General features: G+C 42.0%; 1 protein-coding gene across 2 annotated transcripts in view; it reads right to left on the bottom strand.

Moving 5' to 3' along the window:
- pcp4l1 (Purkinje cell protein 4 like 1) overlaps window positions 1-16,176 on the bottom strand; it is a 22,897-nt gene extending 6,721 nt beyond the window's left edge. Inside the window, exons 1-2 of one of the 2 annotated variants that reach the window (XM_014156465.3) lie at window positions 15,768-16,176; window positions 15,421-15,474 (exon numbers count right to left, since the gene is read on the bottom strand). In XM_014156465.3, the coding sequence (XP_014011940.1) occupies window positions 15,421-15,474; window positions 15,768-15,776 (63 nt within the window). In that variant the 5' untranslated portion in view covers window positions 15,777-16,176. The remainder of the gene's footprint in view (window positions 1-15,420; window positions 15,475-15,767) is intronic. The other variant, XR_001322250.3, reaches the window with a different exon arrangement.
- Between the last annotated feature and the right edge of the window lie 2,520 nt (window positions 16,177-18,696).

Below are 18,696 nucleotides of genomic sequence, written 5' to 3'. Positions count from 1 at the left end.
AGAGAGAGTGAGAGGGAGAGAGAGAATGGAGGAAGGAGGGAGGGAGACAGCAGGTGAATGACAACGGAAGATTCCTACTTATCGAGACAGACAGTTGGGAAAAAGGAGTCGAGGGATAGACAGACATAGCTTAATATACACACGGCCAACATGCGTTAGCCGGACAAGCTTTCTATTCTAGGAATATACCATGTCTTTTCATCAAGGTTTCATCAGTTTTCTACTGTATGTTATAAAGCCTTTTCTCTTTCAGTCCCTTACTTCTCACTGTTCGACACTGACACTGTGTCTGCATCCAAAATAGCACCCTATTCACTCTTTAGTGCGCTACTTTTGATCAGGGGACTAGTGCACTTAATAGGGAATATGGTTCCATTTAGGATGCACCCTGGTTGCCACTTCATACTGTAAAGATGTTTTTATTTTCAAAAACGTACTCCTCAGTGAAATCACTGATGGCATTCTGTGTTCAGTTATCTGTTTGTATGGCCAAGCGTCCCAGCTCTATACTGTCTGTATTCATCATTCTGTGCAAAAATCCGGTAACGTTCCCAAAATGAAAACCGAAAATAATAATCCTAAAAACCCTGGATGCAAGATTAGCAGAATCCAGAGGGAATAAGCAGGATTTCAACAACAAAAAAATGGGGGTAAAGTTACCAGAATTTTGCAACCCTACCTACACCCTGTGTTTAGCTGTGTTAGTATGGCCATTTGGCCCAGCTCTATACTGAATTCATAATCCAGCCGGCTGTTCGTGGGGATGTAAACTGTATTCCACCAGCTGTCTGTCTGTCACTCTTCCAGACTGCATACTGGACTGCTGTATGTTATCCTCACTGCTCCCAACTGCACTTAGCCAGATGGACACACACGAGCACAAGCACGCAAAAACTTGTATCCACCAAGCTGTTTTCTCACTGCTGAAAATGTCATTCTGAGGGACTCCAGTCCTCGCTTTTATTTTCCATCCTGAACCACTCTGACCGTCTCTATATGAACCACTGACAACTTGGATGGAAAATTACTGAGGATAATAGCGGACAATATTGCCATTCCTATTTGCCATATCTTCACATCAAAATCAGATCAAATCAAATTGTATTGGTCACATGGTTGTTTTCCTAGCTCCAACAGTGCAGTAGCATCTAACAATTCACAACAATCCACACAAATCCAAAAGTAAAAGAATGGAATTAAGAAATATATAAATATTAGGATGAGCAATGTCAAGTGGCACTGATTAAAATACAGTGGAATTTAATACAGTATATACATATGAGATGAGTAAAGCAGTACGTAAACATTATTAAAGTGACTAGTGTTCCGTTATTAAAGTGGCCAGTGTTCCATGTCTATGTAAATAGGACAGCAGCCTCTAAGGTTCAGGGTTGAGTAACCAGGTGGTAGCCGGCGAGTGATGGCTGTTTAACAGTCTGATGACCTTCAGATAGAAGCTGTTTTTTAGTCTCTCTGTCCCAGGTTTGATGCACCTGTTCTGACATCACCTTCTGGATGATAACGGGGTGAACAGGCCGTCGCTCGAGTGGTTGATGTCCTTGATGATCTTTTTGGCCTTCCTGTGACATCGGATGCTGTAGGTGTCCTGGAGGGCAGGCAGTGTGCCCCCAGTGATGCGTTGGGTGGACCACACCACCCTCTGGAGTGCCCTGCGGTTGTGGGCAGTGCAGTTGCCGTACCAGGTGGTGATACAGCCTGACAGGATGCTCTCAATTGTGCATCTGTAAAGGTTTGTGAGGGTCTTAGGGGCCAAGACGAATTTCTTCAGCCTCCTGAGGTTGAAGAGGCGCTGTTGCGCCTTCTTCACCACACTGTTTGTGTGGCTGGACCATTTCAGATTGTCAGTGATGTGTACGGCGAGGAACTTGAAGCTTTCCGCCATCTCCACTATGGTCCCGTCGATGTGGATTAGAGGTCGACCGATTAATCGGCATGGCCGATTCATTTGGGCCGAATACAAGCTTTCATAACAATCGTAATCAGCCTTTTTGGATCCCGATTATGGCCGATTACATTGCAATCCACGAGGAGACTGCATGGCAGGCTGACCACCTGTTACGCAAGTGCAGCATCAAAAGGACCTTGTGGCTGCAAGGAGCCAAGGTAAGTTGCTAGCTAGCATTAAACTTATCTTATAAAAAAACTATCAATCTTCACATTATCACTAGTTAACTACACATGGTTGATGATATTACTAGGTTTAAAAGCTTGTTCTGCGTTGCATATAATCAATGCGGTGCCCGTTAATTTATCATTGAATCACAGCCTACTTCAACTTGATGAATTAACAAAAGCTCATTCGCGAAAAAAGCACAATCGTTGCAATAATGTACCTAAACATAAACACCAATGCCTTTCTTAAAATCAATACACAAGTATATTTTTTTTAAACCTGCATATGTAGTTAAAAGAAATTCATGTTAGCAGGCAATATTAACTAGGAAATTGTGTCACTTCTCTTGCGTTCAGTGCAAGCAGAGTCAGGGTATGTGCAGCAGTTTGGGCCGCCTGGCTCATTGCGAACTGTTGAAAGGCCATTTATTCCTAACAAATACCGTAATTAATTTGCCAGAATTTTACATAATTATGACATACCATTGAAGGTTGTGCAGTGTAACAGTAATATTTAGACTTAAGGATGCCACCCGTTCGATAAAATACGGAACCGTTTCGTATTTCACTGAAAGAATAAATGTTTTGTTTTCGAAATGATAGTTTCCGGATTTGACGATATTAATGACCAAAGGCTCATATTTCCGTGTGTTTATTATATTATAAATAAGTACATGATTTGATATTTGATAGACCAGTCTGACTGAGCGGTGGTAGGCAGCAGCAGGCTTGTAAGCGTTCATTCAAACAGCAGCTCTTAGCAATGCTGGGATGCACAGCGCTGTTTATGACTTCAAGCATATCAACTCCCGAGATTAGGCTAGCAATACTAAAGTGCCTATTAGAACATCCAATAGTCAAAGGTATATGAAATACTGTCACGTCCTGGCCAGTATAAGGTTAATTGTTTTTGTAGTTTGGTCAGGACGTGGCAGAGGGTATTTGTTTTATGTGGTTCGGGGTGGTGTGTTTGTATTCTATGGTTAGTCTGGTGTGTGTGTTTCTATGTTTGGTTAATTGGGGTTGGGACTCTCAGTTGAAGGCAGGTGTTGTCTATCTGCCTTTGATTGAGAGTCCCATATATTAGGGTGTGTGTGTGATTTGTGGGTGATTGTTCTGTGTTGAGCCTATGCTTTGCAGACTGTCAGTTTATCGTTCGTTTTCTTGTTTGTTATTTTTGTATTCGTGTTGATTTAATTAAATGTTCAAAATGAACAACTGCACACCTGCTGCGTATTGGTCTACCTTTTCTGATGACGATTTCGCATTATCGTCAGAAGACGAAGATACTTGTGACAAATACAAATGCTATAGAGAGAAATAGTCCTATAATAATTACAACCTAAAACTTGTTACCTGGGAATATTGAAGACTTATGTTAAAAGGAACCACCAGCTTTCATATGTTATCATGTTCTGAGCAAGGCACTTAAACGTTTTACAGCTTTTTACATGGCACATATTGCACTTTTACTTTCTTCTCCAACACTCTGTTTTTGCATTATTTAAACCAAATTGAAAATGTTTCATTATTTATTTGAGACTAAATAGATTTTATTTATGTATTATATTAAGTTAAAATAAAAGTGTTTATTGTTCATTCAGTATTGTTGTAATTGTAATTTACTACAAATATATATATATAAAAATCGGCCGATTAATCGGCACCGGCTTTTTTGGGCCTCCAATAATCGGTATCGGCGTTAAAAAAAGAATAATCGGTCGACCTCTAATGTGGATAGGAGCGTCTTCAATCTAAGCCTACTGGAAAGTGTGTGCCCTCAGGCCTGGAGGGAAGCAAAAGTAATTCCGCTACCTAAGAATAGTAAAGCCCCCTTTACTGGCTCAAATAGCCGACCAATCAGCCTGTTACCAACCCTTAGTAGACTTTTGGGAAAAATTGTGTTTGAGCAGATACAATGATATTTTACTGTAAACAAATTGACAACAACTTTCAGCAGGCTTATAGGAAAGGACATTCAACAAGCACAGCACTTACACAAATGACTGATGATAGGCTGAGAGAAATTGATGATAAAAAGATAGTGGGAGCTATTTTGTTAGACTTCAGGGCTAGTCTGATGATGGAAAAACGTATAGGTAGTTTCAGAATGGGTGGCAAGGAATAAGTTAGTCCTGTATATTTCAAAAACTAAAAGCATTGTATTTGGGACAAATCATTAATTAAACCATAAACCTCAACTAAATCTTGTAATAAATAATGTGGAAATTGAGCAAGTTGAGGTGACTAAACTGCTTGGAGTAACCCTGGATTGTAAACTGTCATGGTCAAAACATGTTGATACAACAGTAGCTAAGATGGAGAGAAGTCTGTCCATAATAAAGCACTGCTCTACCTTCTTAACAACACTATCAACAAGGCAGGTCCTACAGTCTATAGTTTTGTCTCACCTGGACTACTGTTCAGTCCTGTGTTCAGGTGCCACAAAGAGAAACCTTGGAAAACTACAATTGGCTCAGAACAGGGAAGCACAACTGGCCCTTAAATGTACATGGAGAGCTAACATTAATAATGTGCATACAAATCTATCAGCGCTCAAAGTGGAAGAGAGATTGACTTCATAACTACTTGTTTTTGTAAGAAGTGTTGACATACTGAATCCACCGAGATGTCTGATTAAACTACTAGCACACAGCTCGGACACCCATGCATACCCCAGAAGACATGCCACCAAAGGTCTCTTCACAATCCCCAAGTCGAGAACAGACTATTTGAGGCTCACAGTACTATTTAGAGTCATGGCTACATGGAACTCTATTCAACATCAGATAACTGATGTAAGCAGTAGAATCAGATAAAAAAAAACAGATAAAAATACACAGTATGGAACAGTGGGGACTGTGAAGAGACACACACAGGCATAGACACACGTACAGATGATAAGACACACTGTACACACACGTACACATGGATGTTGTATTGTAAATATGTGATAGTGGTGTAGTGGCCTAAGGGAGCACACTACATGTATTGAGTAAAGTGTTATGAAATGTCATATTTTAAATTGTTTGTAACTGCCTTAATGTTGCTGGACCCCCGGAAGAGTAGCCTTGGCAGCAGCTAATGGGGATCCTTAATAAAAACAAATACAAATACTTCATAGACTCAGTTTCTTATGTTTTAATAGGTCTAGCTCTCCATACTTAAGCAATGAAGCAATCAGAGGACAAACGGCATTGCCTTGCATAACGTAATTCAATATTCAGATATGGAGCATGTTAAGGACGGCCACTCTGATACACTCTCCTCCACTACTTAATTTTTTATATTAAATATAACCACAAAATAAAGTCCTTTATTTTTTTCTCTAATCACAACTTGCCATTATTCTATTTCTCTATCTGATGCTGCCATATCATCACCTGATCTCTCTCTACTCCCTCTACTCCCTCTTTCGCTCTCTCTCCCTCTCTTTCACTCTCCATCCCCCCTCTTTATTTCTGCCTCTCCCCTCTATCTTTCTTTCTCTCTCTTTCTCTTCTTTCTCTCTACCCCTCTCTCTCTCTCTTTCTCTACCCCTCTCTCTCTCTACCCCCCTCCCCTCTTTCTCTCTCTCCCTCCCTCCCCTCTCTCTCGCTTCAGGCGTCAAGATCTGACGATGACGTTCAACCAACGCTCGCTACCTCGCTCTCCAACCAGAAATATCGGCCCTTAATGTAAACTATGTGCAGTTAATGGTTTTATGTAAGTACTGTAAGTAGGTGGATGGAAGGGAGTCTATTGGGTAACGTACTTCAAAAATACACTGACACCTGGGAGATGGAGGATTACGCCTGCGTCCCAAATGGCCCATAGGACTATGCTCAGGAGAGAGAGAGAGAGAGAGAGAGAGACAAGCGAGAGAGAGACAAACGAGACAAGCGAGAGAGAGACAAACGAGACAAGCGAGAGAGAGACAAACGAGACAAGCGAGAGAGAGATTTTGTAACCTTACTCTGTGTTCAGCTATGTGTTACAGTAGTATGGCCATTTGGCTCAGCTCTATACTGAATTCATAATCCAGCCGGCTGTTCGTGGGGATGTAAACTGTATTCCACCAGCTGTCTGTCTGTCACTCCTCCAGACTGCATACTGGACTGCTGTATGTTATCCTCACTGCTCCCAACTGCACTTAGCCAGATGGACACATACACACACACACACACACACACACACACACACACACACACACACACACACACACACACACACACACACACACACACACACACACACACACACACGAGCGTAAGCACACACACACAGTAACAAAAGCACGCAAAAACGTGGAAACACACACACTGTTCTACAGTATAGGCCTTCTGTATCCACCAAGCTGTTTTCTCACAGCTGAACATGTCATTTTGAAGGACTCCAGTCCTCGCTTTTATTTTCCATCCTGAACCACTTTGACTGTCTCTATATGAACCTCCTCATAGACCAGTTAGTCAACACTCGGTTTCTTCTGTTTTAAAAGGTCTTGGCATCCCCCTTTCTCTTCATACTCTCCAGCATTGAAGCGGTAGGAGAACAAACTGTTCTTCATTGCCTTGATCATGTAATTCAATATTCAGATATGGAGTATGTTAAGGACTGCCACTCTGATACCCTCTCCTGTACTTTCTTTCTGAAGATGTAAAATAATACAAATAAAGTCCTTTCCTTGTTGATCTCTAATGACAATTTGACATTTTTCTCTCTCTCAATCTGATACTGCCATGCCATCACCTGATCATCTCTCTCTCTCTTTCTCTCTCTCAATCTGATACTGCCATGTCATCACCTGATCATCTCTCTCTCTTTCTCTCTTTCTCTCTCTCAATCTGATACTGCCATGTCATCACCTGATCATCTCTCTCTCTTTCTCTCTCTCAATCTGATACTGCCATGTCATCACCTGATCATCTCTCTCTCTTTCTCTCTCTCAATCTGATACTGCCATGTCATCACCTGATCATCTCTCTCTCTTTCTCTCTCTCAATCTGATACTGCCATGTCATCACCTGATCATCTCTCTCTCTCTCTCTTTCTCTCAATCTGATACTGCCATGTCATCACATAATCATCTCTCTCTTTCTCTCTCTCTCTCAATCTGATACTGCCATGCCATCACCTGATCATCTCTCTCTCTCTTTCTCTCATTCTCTCTCAATCTGATAATGCAATGTCATCACCTGATCAACTATCTCTCTTTCTATCTCTCTCTCTTGCTCTCTCTCTCTCTTCCCTCTCTATTTCTCTATCTCTATCTATCTCCCCAACCTCTCCCTCTGTCTCTCTCTATCTCCCCCTCTCTATTTCTCTCTCCCCTCTCTCTCTCCCCCTCTCTCTCACACTATCTATCTTCCCATTCTCTCTATCTATCTATCAATCAATCTATCTATCTCCCCCTCTCTTTCTCTCTCTCTCACACCCTCTGTCTCTTTCTCTCTCTCTCCCTCCCTCTCTCTCTCCCTCTATCTCCATATAGCTCCCTCTCTCTCTCTCTCTCTCTCTATTGCTCTTTATCACTCTATCTCAGTCTCTTTCTCTCACACTCTATCTCTACCCCCTCTCTGTCTATCTCCCATCTCTCTCTTTCTCTCCTTCTCTCTCTCCTTCTCCAGACGTCAAGATCTGACGATGACGTTCAACCAACGCTCGCTACCTCACTCTCCAACCAGAAATATCGGCCCTTAATGTAAACTATGTGCAGTTAATGGTTTTATGTAAGTACTGTAAGTAGGTGGATGGAAGGGATTCTATTGGGTAACGTACTTCAAAAATAGACTGACACCTGGGAGATGGAGGATTACGGGCGCGTCCCAAATGGCACCCCATTCCCTATGAAGTGCACTACTTTTGACTAGCACCCACAGGGCTATAGTCAGAAGTAGTGCACTATGTAGGGAATAGGGTGCCATTTGGTATGAACATGATGTCTGATGACTGGTGATGCGGTTTGAAACAGTGAAGTGGAGAGAAAGAGGGGGAGAGAGAGAGAGAGAGAGAGAGAGAGAGAGGAGAGAAGAGGAGAAGGGGCAAGTTAGAGAGAGAGAGGGAGTAGGGGGAGATGGAGGGGAGAGAGAGAGAGAGGGGGAGAGATGGAGAGAGGGGGGGAAATGGAGAGAGAGAGATTTGAAGAGAAACAGACAAAGGATCTTAAAGAGGAGGAGCGTAGGAAAGAGGAGAGAGGGGAGGGAGTGACAAAGGGAGAGAACAAGAAAACATGACAGGTTTGACTTTAGACATTTAACTGCCCTTTATGGATTTTGTTTTCATTTTCATAGTTTTCACAGCATGTGGTGGTCGTTAATCCAACCACAAATACCACTCTACATCTCTAAGAAAAACAGCACAGCTAAAGATATATTGGAGGGGATAAGAAATAGCCCAAAGCATACGTAACCTGTTAAACAAGTCTCACTAATGCATGTATTGGTACAACAAAAGAGACATTGCTGTAAGGATAATAATATATACACTACTATTCAAAAGTTTGGGGTCACTTAGAAATGTCCTTGTTTTTGAAAGAAAAGCAACTTTTTGGTCCATTAAAATAACATCAAATTGATAAGAAATACAATGTAGACATTGTTAATGTTGTAAATTACTATTGTAGCTGGAAACGGCAGATTTTTTATGGAATATCTACATAGGCGTACAGAGACCCATTATCAGCAACCGTCACTCCTGTGTTCCAATGGAACGTTGTGTTAGCTAATCCAATTTTATCATTTTAAAAGGCTAATTGATTATTAGAAAACCTGTTTGAAATTATGTTAGCACAGCTGAAACCTGTTGTTCTGATTAAAGAAGCAATAAAACTTCCCTTCCCTTCTTTATTCTTGTTCTGAGAAATGAAGGCTATTCCATGCGAGAAATTGCCAAGAAACTGAAGATCTCATACAACGCTGTGTACTACTCCCTTCACAGAACAGCGCAAACTGGCTCTAACCAGAATAGAAAGAGGAGTGGGAGGCCCTGGTGTGCTCCCAGCATCCCGGAGTCGCCTCTTCACTGTTGAGACTGGTGTTTTGCGGGTACTATTTACATTTACATTTTAGTCATTTAGCAGACGCTCTTATCCAGAGCGACTTACAGTAGTGAATGCATACATTTCATGCATTATTTTATTTTTTTTGTACTGGCCCCCCGTGGGAATTGAACCCACAACCCTAACATTGCACACACCATGCTGGCGTTGCAAACACCATGCTCTACCAACTGAGCCACAGCTGCCAGTTGAGGACTTGTGAGGCATCTCTTTCTCAAACTAGACACTCTAATGTACTTGTCCTCGTGCTCAGTTTCTATTCTGGTTAGAGCCAGTTTGTGCTGTTCTGTGAAGGGAGTAGTACACAGCATCGTACGAGATCTTCAGTTTCTTGGCAATTTCTCACATGGAATAGCCTTCATTTCTCAGAACAAGAATAGACTGACGAGATTCAGAAGAAAGGTCTTTGTTTCTGGCCCTTTTGAGCCTGTAATCGAACCCACAAATGCTGATGCTCCAGATACGGAACTATTTTAATTTAAAAAATAAAAATATTTCACCTTTATTTAACCAGGTAAGCTAGTTGAGAACAAGTTCTCATTTACAACTGTGACCTGGCCAAGATAAAGCAAAGCAGTGTGACAAAAACAATAACACAGAGTTACACATGGAATAAACAAGCGTACAGTCAATAACACAATAGAAAAAAAGAAAGTCTATATACAGTGTGTGCAAATGGCGTGAGGAGGTAGGCAATAAATAGGCCATAGTAGCAAAGTAATTACAATTTAGCAGATTAACACTGAAGTGATAAATGAGCAGATGATGACGTGCAAGTAGAGATACTGGTGTGCAAAAGAGCAGAAAAGTAAATAAAAACAATATGGGGATGAGGTAGGTAGATTGGGTGGGCTATTTACAGATGGACTATGTACAGCTGCAGTGATCGGTTAGCTGCCCAGATAGCTGATGTTTAAAGTTAGTGAGGGAAATAGAAGTGTCCAGCTTCAGCGATTTTTGCAATTCGTTCCAGTCACTGGCAGCAGAGAACTGGAAAGAAAGGCGGACAAAGCAGGTGTTGGCTTTGGGGATGACCAGTGAGATATATAGCACGTGCTATGGGTGGGTGTTGTTATCGTGACCAGTGAGCTGAGATAAGGCGGAGCTTTACCTAGCATAGATTTATAGATGACCTGGAGCCAGTGGGTCTGGCGACGCATATGTAGCGAGGGCCAGCCGACTAGAGCATACAGGTCGCAGTGGTGGGTGGTATAAGGGGCTTTGGTAACAAAACGGATGGCACTGTGATAGACTGCATCCAGTTTGCTGAGTAGAGTATTGGAAGCTATTTTGTAGATGACATCGCCGAAGTCGAGGATCGGTAGGATAGTCAGTTTTACTAGGGTAAGTTTGGCGACGTGAGTGAAGGAGGCTTTGTTTGCGAAATAGAAAGCCGATTCTAGATTTGATTTTGGATTGGAGATGTTTAATATGAGTCTGGAAGGAGAGTTTACAGTTTAGTCAGACACCTAGGTATTTGTAGTTGTCCACATATTCTAGGTCAGAACCGTCCAGGGTAGTGATGCTATTCGGGGGGGGGGCGTGTGCGGGAAGCGAGCGGTTGAAAAGCATGCATTTGGTTTTACTAGCGTTTAAGAGCAGTTGGAGGCCATGGAAGGAGTGTTGTATGGCATTGAAGCTCATTTGGAGGTTAGTTAACACAGTGTCCAAAGAAGGGCCAGATGTATACAGAATGGTGCCGTCTGCGTAGAGGTGGATCAGAGAATCACCAGCAGCAAGAGCGACATCATTGATATATACAGAGAAAAGAGTCGGTCCGAGAATTGAACCCTGTGGTACCCCCATAGAAACTGCCAGATGTCCGGACAACAGGCCCTCCGATTTGACACACTGAACTCTGTCTGCAAAGTAGTTGGTGAACCAGGCGAGGCAGTCATTTGAAAAACCAAGGCTATTGAGTCTTGATATTGTTTAGTACCTTGAGCGTGGCTGATGTGCACCCGTGACCAGCTCGGAAACCGAATTGCACAGCGGAGAAGGTACGGTGGGATTAGAAATGGTCAGTGATCTGTTTATTAACTTGGCTTTCGAAGACTTTAGAGAGGCAGGGCAGGATGGATATAGGTCTATAACAGTTTGGGTCTAGAGTGTCACCCCCTTTGAAGAGGGGGATGACCGCGGCAGCTTTCCAATCTTTAGGGATCTCGGACGATACGAAAGTTTGAACAGACTGGTAATAGGGGTGGCAACAATGGTGGCGGATAGTTTTAGAAAGAGAGGGTCCAGATTGTCTAGCCCAGCTGATTTGTACGGGTCCAGGTTTTGCAGATCTTTCAGAACATCTGCTATCTGGATTTGCGTGAAGGAGAAGCTGGGGATGCTCGGGCAAGTAGCATAGGGGGGGGGGGGGGGGGGGGGGCGGAGCTGTTGGCCGGGGTTGGGGTAGCCAGGAGGAAAGCATGGTCAGCCGTAGAGCAATGCTTATTGAAATGTTTGAATATCATGGATTTATCGGTGGTGACCATGTTACCTAGCCTCAGAACAGTGGGCAGCTGGGAGGAGGTGCTCTTGTTCTCCATGGAGTTATCCAACTAGTCTAAAGAAGGCCAGTTTTATTGCTTCTTTAATCTGAACAACAGTTTTCAGCTGTGCTAACATAATTGCAAAAGGGTTTTCTAATGATCAATTAGCCTTTTAAAATGATAAACTTGTATTAGCGAACACAATGTCCCACACAGGAGTGATGGTTGTTGATAATGGGCCTTTGTACGCCTATGTAGATATTCCATAAAAAAAATCAGCTGTTTCCAGCGTAGCCTAGTGGTTAGAGCGTTGGACTAGTAACAGAAAGGTTGCAAGATTGAATCCCCGAGCTGACAAAGTACAAATCTGTCGTTCTGCCCCTGAACGTCATTGAAAATAAGAATTTGTTCTTAACTGACTTGCCTACTAAACTAAAAATGAATACAAATTTACAACATTAACAATGTCTACACTGTATTTCTGATCAATTTCATGTTATTTAAATGGAAAATAATGTGTTTTTCTTTAAAAAAACAAGGACATTTCTAAGTGACCCCAAATCTTTGAATAGTAGTGTATAAGCCTACAGGGAGGCTTAAAACTGCATCGGGTCCACGGGAGTGGCGAGAGAGAGGAACTACCCTCCTCAGCAGTAAAATGTCTTTATTTATAGACAGAAATAAAGTGATTATCTCCCTGTCGAGGAGAGGGGGAAAAGGAGGAGGAGGAGGAGAGGAGACCGAGCGAAAAGCCAATAATATTCTAACATCCCAGTCAAGAAGAGGAGAGGGAGAGAGATAGAGTCAGGAAGGCAGAGAGATAAGGTGGGATAGGTTGAGAGATGGAGGGGGTTTTCACTTTTTGCCTCAGTGGCTGGAGGATTGGCCTCGCGCTGCAATTAAGACCTGCTAATTAGCCCCACATGACTAAAATAGAACGTGTTTAGTGAAGAGGAAACCTGCTAACTGTTAATTGCAAGCATGTGTGCTTGTGTAGGCTGCCTGCAGGCACTTGCGACAGTTGCGCAAATGTAACTTCTTAAATCTATCAGCCTAGTCTATTTAATTTGATATTTTAAGAATAAATAATCAGTCACAAATTCCAACGCTTCTGAACTTGACAAGAGAGGCGACAAGTACAAAATGAAAGGAAAGACTTCAAAACAAGCAGCTGTGTCAATTCTGGCGCCAAACATGACTTACATAAGGCAACTCGTTTCATTGCATGCTACTCAACTCTTGTCTTCAGAGGCTTGCAAATGTGCCGCGCATATTGGCGCTGCCGGATATGTGCGCACGAGTTTTAATACCCTGGCTGTACAGTATGTTCTCGCGCTGTTGCTAAGGGGAATATTGTGTGGTTTTACTAAAGGGATGAAGAATAGCAGGAACACCACAAAACACGTCAACCTTGGGTGGAAAGTAGATTTGAAAAAAGATAAAGCCGACAGGGGGGTCACGAAACGGAGGCAAATAGAAGAGCCATCTGTCCACTCTATTTTTCCAACACAACCACAAGAGCACCAAGTGGCACCGAGTAAGATAGCTAACAGTGCGACTGCAGTGTAGGGCCCGTACTCACAAAGTGAATCAGAGTAGGAGTGCTGGTCTAGGTTCAGATCCCTCCCCCTGTCCATATACACTGAACACAAATATAAAAAGAACATGTAAAGTTTGGGTCCCATGCTTCATGAGCTGAAATAGAACATCCAATACATTTTCCATACACACAAAAAGCTAATTTCTCTCAAATGATCTGCACAAATTTGTTTACAACCCTGTTTGTGAGCATTTCTCTGTTGCCAAGATAATCCATCCACCTGACAGGTGTGGCATTTCAAGAAGCTGATTAAACAGCATGATCATTACACAGGTGCTCCTTGTGCTGGGACAATAAAAGGATACTCTAAAATGTGCAGTTCGTGCACAACACAATGCCACAGATGTGTTTGGAGAGAGCATGCAATTGGAATGTCCAACAGAGCTGTTGCCAGAGCATTGAATGTTCATTTCTCTACCATAAGCCACCTCCAATGTCATTTCAGAGAATTTGTCAGTACATCCAAATGGTCTCATGACCGCAAACCACATGTATGGCCTTGTGTAGGCGAGCAGTTTGCTGATGTCTATGTTGTGCTCCATAGTGTCGGTGGGGTTATGGTATGGACAGGTATAAACTACAGACAATAAACACAGTTGCGTTTTATCGGTGGCAATTTGAATGCACAAAAATACCGTGATGAGATCCTGAGGCCCATTTTGAGGCTCATTTTTTAAAAAGGTATCTGTGACCAACAGACGCATATCTCAGTCATGTGAAATCCATAGATTAGGGCCTAATGAATTTATTTCAAGTGACTGATTTCCTTATATGAACTGTAACTCAGTAAAATCAAGGAAGTTTTTGCATGATGCATTTATATTTTTGTTCTGTATAATATTATTCATTATAATCGAAAAGGCAAAACCGATTAATGGTGTCACTAATAAGTATTGTGATTATGGCTCCTAATAAGTTGTAGGCAAACTTTGAACGATATTAATAATTGTAGTTAAAGAACATTTGAACCCTGAATTATGTGGTGGCAGGTAGCCTAGTGGTTAGAGTGTTGTACTAGTACCCAAAAGGTTGCAACATCAAATCCCCAAGGTAAAAATCTGTTGTTCTGTTGTTCTGCCTCTGAACAAGGCAATTAAACCTTGTTCAGACCCTTAGCCTTCCCTGTAGCTCAGTTGGTAGAGCATGGTGTTTGCAACGCCAGGGTTGTGGGTTCAATTCCCATGGGGGGCCAGCACAGAAAAAAAATGTATGAAAATGTATGCATTCACTACTGTAAGTTGCTCTGGATAAGAGTGTCTGCTAAATGACTAAAATGTAAAAAAAAAAAAAATGACTATGCTGTCATTGAAAATAAGACTTTGTTCTTAACTGACTTGCCTAGTTAAATAAAGGTGAAAAAAATCTATTAGGTGAACATACAGTATATGATCCTATATAAACCATTGACTAAAAGTGAAAAAACAGATTCACCAAGAACCAATGCAATCTTGGCATAGAACTATAATATTTGGTTACGTCCCAAATGGTATTCCCTATTTAGTGCACTACTTTCGATCAACGCCCATTGGCACCCTATTCCAGTCCTATGAGCCCTGGGAATAGGGTGCCACTTATGAGTCTGAAACATTACAACAGATGTCCAATTTAGTCTCGATTACTGTAGGCCTAATAATACCATTTTGAATAGTCAAATGGCAAGTTACATTTACGTGAAATGTCAATTTCTTAATAAATGGATACCAGAGACAAAATGGGTAGAGACAAAACAGGTAGGCTAAACCGTGAAGACTAAAGTTTATTTGATAAATTAGAAAATAAAGGGACGTGCTACATCATGATTTAAGTCCATGATAGACCGCGTAGCCATATAGCCCAGATGCATCGTAATAAAATCATCTCTATTCCAGAGAAACAGGTGTGTCTGACATCTGCGTGACAATTCACACCGGCTGCGGAAGGGACTTTTGCCACCCATCACTGGGCTTGAACGGCTGTTCACAATGCCCATCGGCGATGCAGGCCTCGGTGGTCTACAACGTAGAGCCGGTAACAGCCAGGTATTTGTGAGCGGACGTCCAGTGATTCTCGCCTCGCGCTCTCGGTACAGTGCCCGTTTGATTTGGGACCGGAGCCAACCAATAGTCGCAAGAAGATGGAGACAGAGCTGCGCTCTGAAAACGAGACTTTAAAAAATGTTTTTACCGCACCTTGCACGGGTTGCGGCCATGGGGTGGAGGTGCGGTGTGTCGTGGTGGCATCATCTTAAAGATAATCAGATAGACAGTTATGTGAGCAGGGTAAAAATGAATACGTCCCCATGTTAAAGTGAATAAAACAAATTGCTATAATTTCCATCCAAGCATAACCATGGGATTTACTGAATGGTGCGGATTATATAACACATGGGAGTTATATTGTGCATTCTCATAGCGTATAGCCTTTAGCCCAATCAGTACAATAACGGCGGAATAATAATAATCACCTCATTAATATAGCCTAACAACAACTGCGACTCCAACTGTTAGAAACAGATAGAGTTGATCTGCACACCTACCTCGCTCATGTTGAGTACGTGCAGTAGGGAGAGAGTTCTTCAAACAAGTGACTTCTTCACGTTTTTATAGCCGGTTATACTGGCAGTTTCAACGGTCTCTTTCCTTGGAAAAACACTTCAGTCGATCAAAGGTTTTTAAAGAGAAACTAAAAGGATGCGCCAAATACAGAAAAGTCGGGGACGGGTGTAGAGTGGAGCAGCACAACGTTTCATTGGGCTAAACGGTAAACTGACTCCGTCTCAAGCAGACAGTCTAGGATACAGCAGCATGGATAGTGCAGTCAGAGCAAGCAGTGCGGTTTTGTGCAACAGAGAACGTCAGAATCCTCTGTACCTCTCTGCCTCCCCCCACCCTCTCTCCCTCTACTCTTTCTTGCTCGCCCACTCAAGAGCGCTCTCACCCACTCACTGGAGACTTGCCCTTGTGCCAACTGAGCGGTGAAGCGCTGACGCTTACTCCTGGACATGAATCTTTTAATAAATCACTTAGGAATAGATAAAGTAACATTTCTAACAAAACAATTGAAACTAGAGAAGTTTAATCAGATTGTAATGTAAAAATTACACCATTGAGACGAACTCCAAAAATGCGTCATATTTGATGAATGGTGCATGCGCTATGATAGATCTCAAAATAGGCCGACATGACATCATCAATCGTCGTATCATATTTAATGACAGACAGTGATATATAGTTTCTGTTCATCCTATATGTCAGGAAAATGTGTGGGTACGTGACCATGACACCTACATTGTGCTATCGTTCCCCTCAGAGGAATGGGAACCACACATTTTCCTTACGATTTTTGAATTGTATCAGCCAGGAAAACAGAGTGGCCCCCCTCTATCATAATCACATTCATACTCCCTCCAGTCACAGAATCACATTCATGATACCTGTGAATCTAGATGTGCCTGTTATACCCAGTAGACGACGATAGAGCTCCACCGTCTATTTTTACAGTCAAGGGTTGCATGCCAAATGGCACTATATAGTGTTATAGACAATAGCCCCATGAGCCCTGTTCAAAAGTAGTGCACAAATTAGGGAATATGGTGCCATTTGGGATGTTGCCAAGTTGTCGAGAGGTGAAGGGTGGAGTGCCAATTTGAAAAAAATTGCCTCTAATGTACTGACTGATCTTGATGTCCTCCGGTACTCCAACACAGTTATAGGCCAGTATGAATAGACACGCTCATATGATAACATCATTTATCATGGCACACTGCACTATGATGGTTCAACAGTGTATAGTCACATGGATGTCGTAACCCTTTAGTGAAGGCATGGTGAAGTCCCATCAAGTTTTAATCTTGTGTGTTAATTAGGGGTTCAGCAGCAAAGCTGGTGAAACCCTGTTGTATTTGTTGCCGTTCATTATTGTTATTCATGCAAGCTCATTATTCCATAGCGGCCATATTGTTTCAGCTAGAGTTTAGGAAAATAGTGTTTTTGACGCTATATATTTTTTAGATGCTGTATGCCGAATTTGGTTCAGATCGGTCCAGCGGTCCAGTTCATTATTGTTATTAATATGTTTCTTTTTCTGACGTTTCGGTGGGAAAAAAAGCAAATTCCAGTGAGATGAAAAGGCCCAGGATTGTGCAATTTAGCAACATGGTAAAGTCCCAAGGGCCACACTCTCTCATGCAATATCATGCCAATTGGCCACATGGTGTCGCTTTAACAAGCAATAAAAAATGCAAACTTTGAAAGATCAGCCTCTGCACCCCGTTTGACAGAGTCATGAAATTTTGTCCATGGGACTGTTTCCTCACATTGAACAAATTTGCCTCAAGAACCCATAAAGTGATGGATTCGCCATCATTTTGAATGTTGTCAAAAACACTTCAAACGCTACTCTGGCACCGAATGACCGATCTTTGCAAAACTTGATATATGGCATCTATGGACCAAGGTCTGTAAACACACTATAACCCAGGCTAGTACATCAAACAACATGGCTGCAACGGACCAATAAACATTCACGTGGGCGTGGTTTGTCACATAAATGCATTTAAATCAGTCACAGATAATTGTATTGTAACGAAACGTGGTACACATGTTCCAAACACTGTGAAGAGTGAACATAGCTCAGCACATTCATATTGACCACATGGTGGCGCTATAACGGGCACATTCTTATATCTCTTGATCTGTTTGACTCAAAGTGATGAACTTTGGCACACATGTTCAAGGATAGTCTAGCTAACCTGTAAAATATGGTTGAGTTTGTCCACATTGTGGTGCTGTTGGACAGGTAAAACCATTTATTCAACCTCATTGGCTCATAGCGGCCATACTTATTCAGCTAGAGTTTTGGAAAATGGTGATGCTATATACCAAATTCATAGATGCTATATAGCAAATTTGGTTGCAATCAGTCCAGCGGTTCTGGAGAAGATGTTTAAAGTAGTCAACATCATTGAAAATGGTCCAAAATACATAAAAAGCTAATAATATTGCATGATCAGTTTGATTTGACTTCTGATATTTGGCAAGCATGTTAAGTAGTACAGAAGTAACTCTTACCAGGGCAATGTGTCCAACTTGTCCTAATGGTGGCACATTGGGCACACAGCTGAACCCCGGCAATGCTGCTTGCAGCTTTAATCTTATGTTGTAACCCTACATATAATTATAATTGAAAGCATCTGAGAGTAGGAGTGCTGATCTAGGATCTCTTCTTATGTAGCACACTTGATTCGGTCATGGTAATGTGATGAGGTAACCCCGCCTACGAATATCAAAACTAGTGTTGAACCCAGGTTCATATCCTGCGTGTGATACATATAATATCGATTATTCATTATGATCCAAAGGGAAGAACTGATCCTAGATCAGCGCTCCGACTCTGAGAGGTTTTGTGGATACGGGCCCTGGTTCTTCCCAAGGTTTCTTTCTTTCCTATGGAGTGTCCTGTCTTTT

This window comes from Salmo salar, chromosome 18 (assembly GCF_965601325.2).
Source record: "Salmo salar chromosome 18, fSalSal1, whole genome shotgun sequence".
NCBI classification, from domain to species: Eukaryota; Metazoa; Chordata; class Actinopteri; order Salmoniformes; family Salmonidae; genus Salmo; species Salmo salar.
Note: the sequence above shows the minus strand (reverse complement) of the source record. Positions and strands in the feature narration are given on the sequence as shown.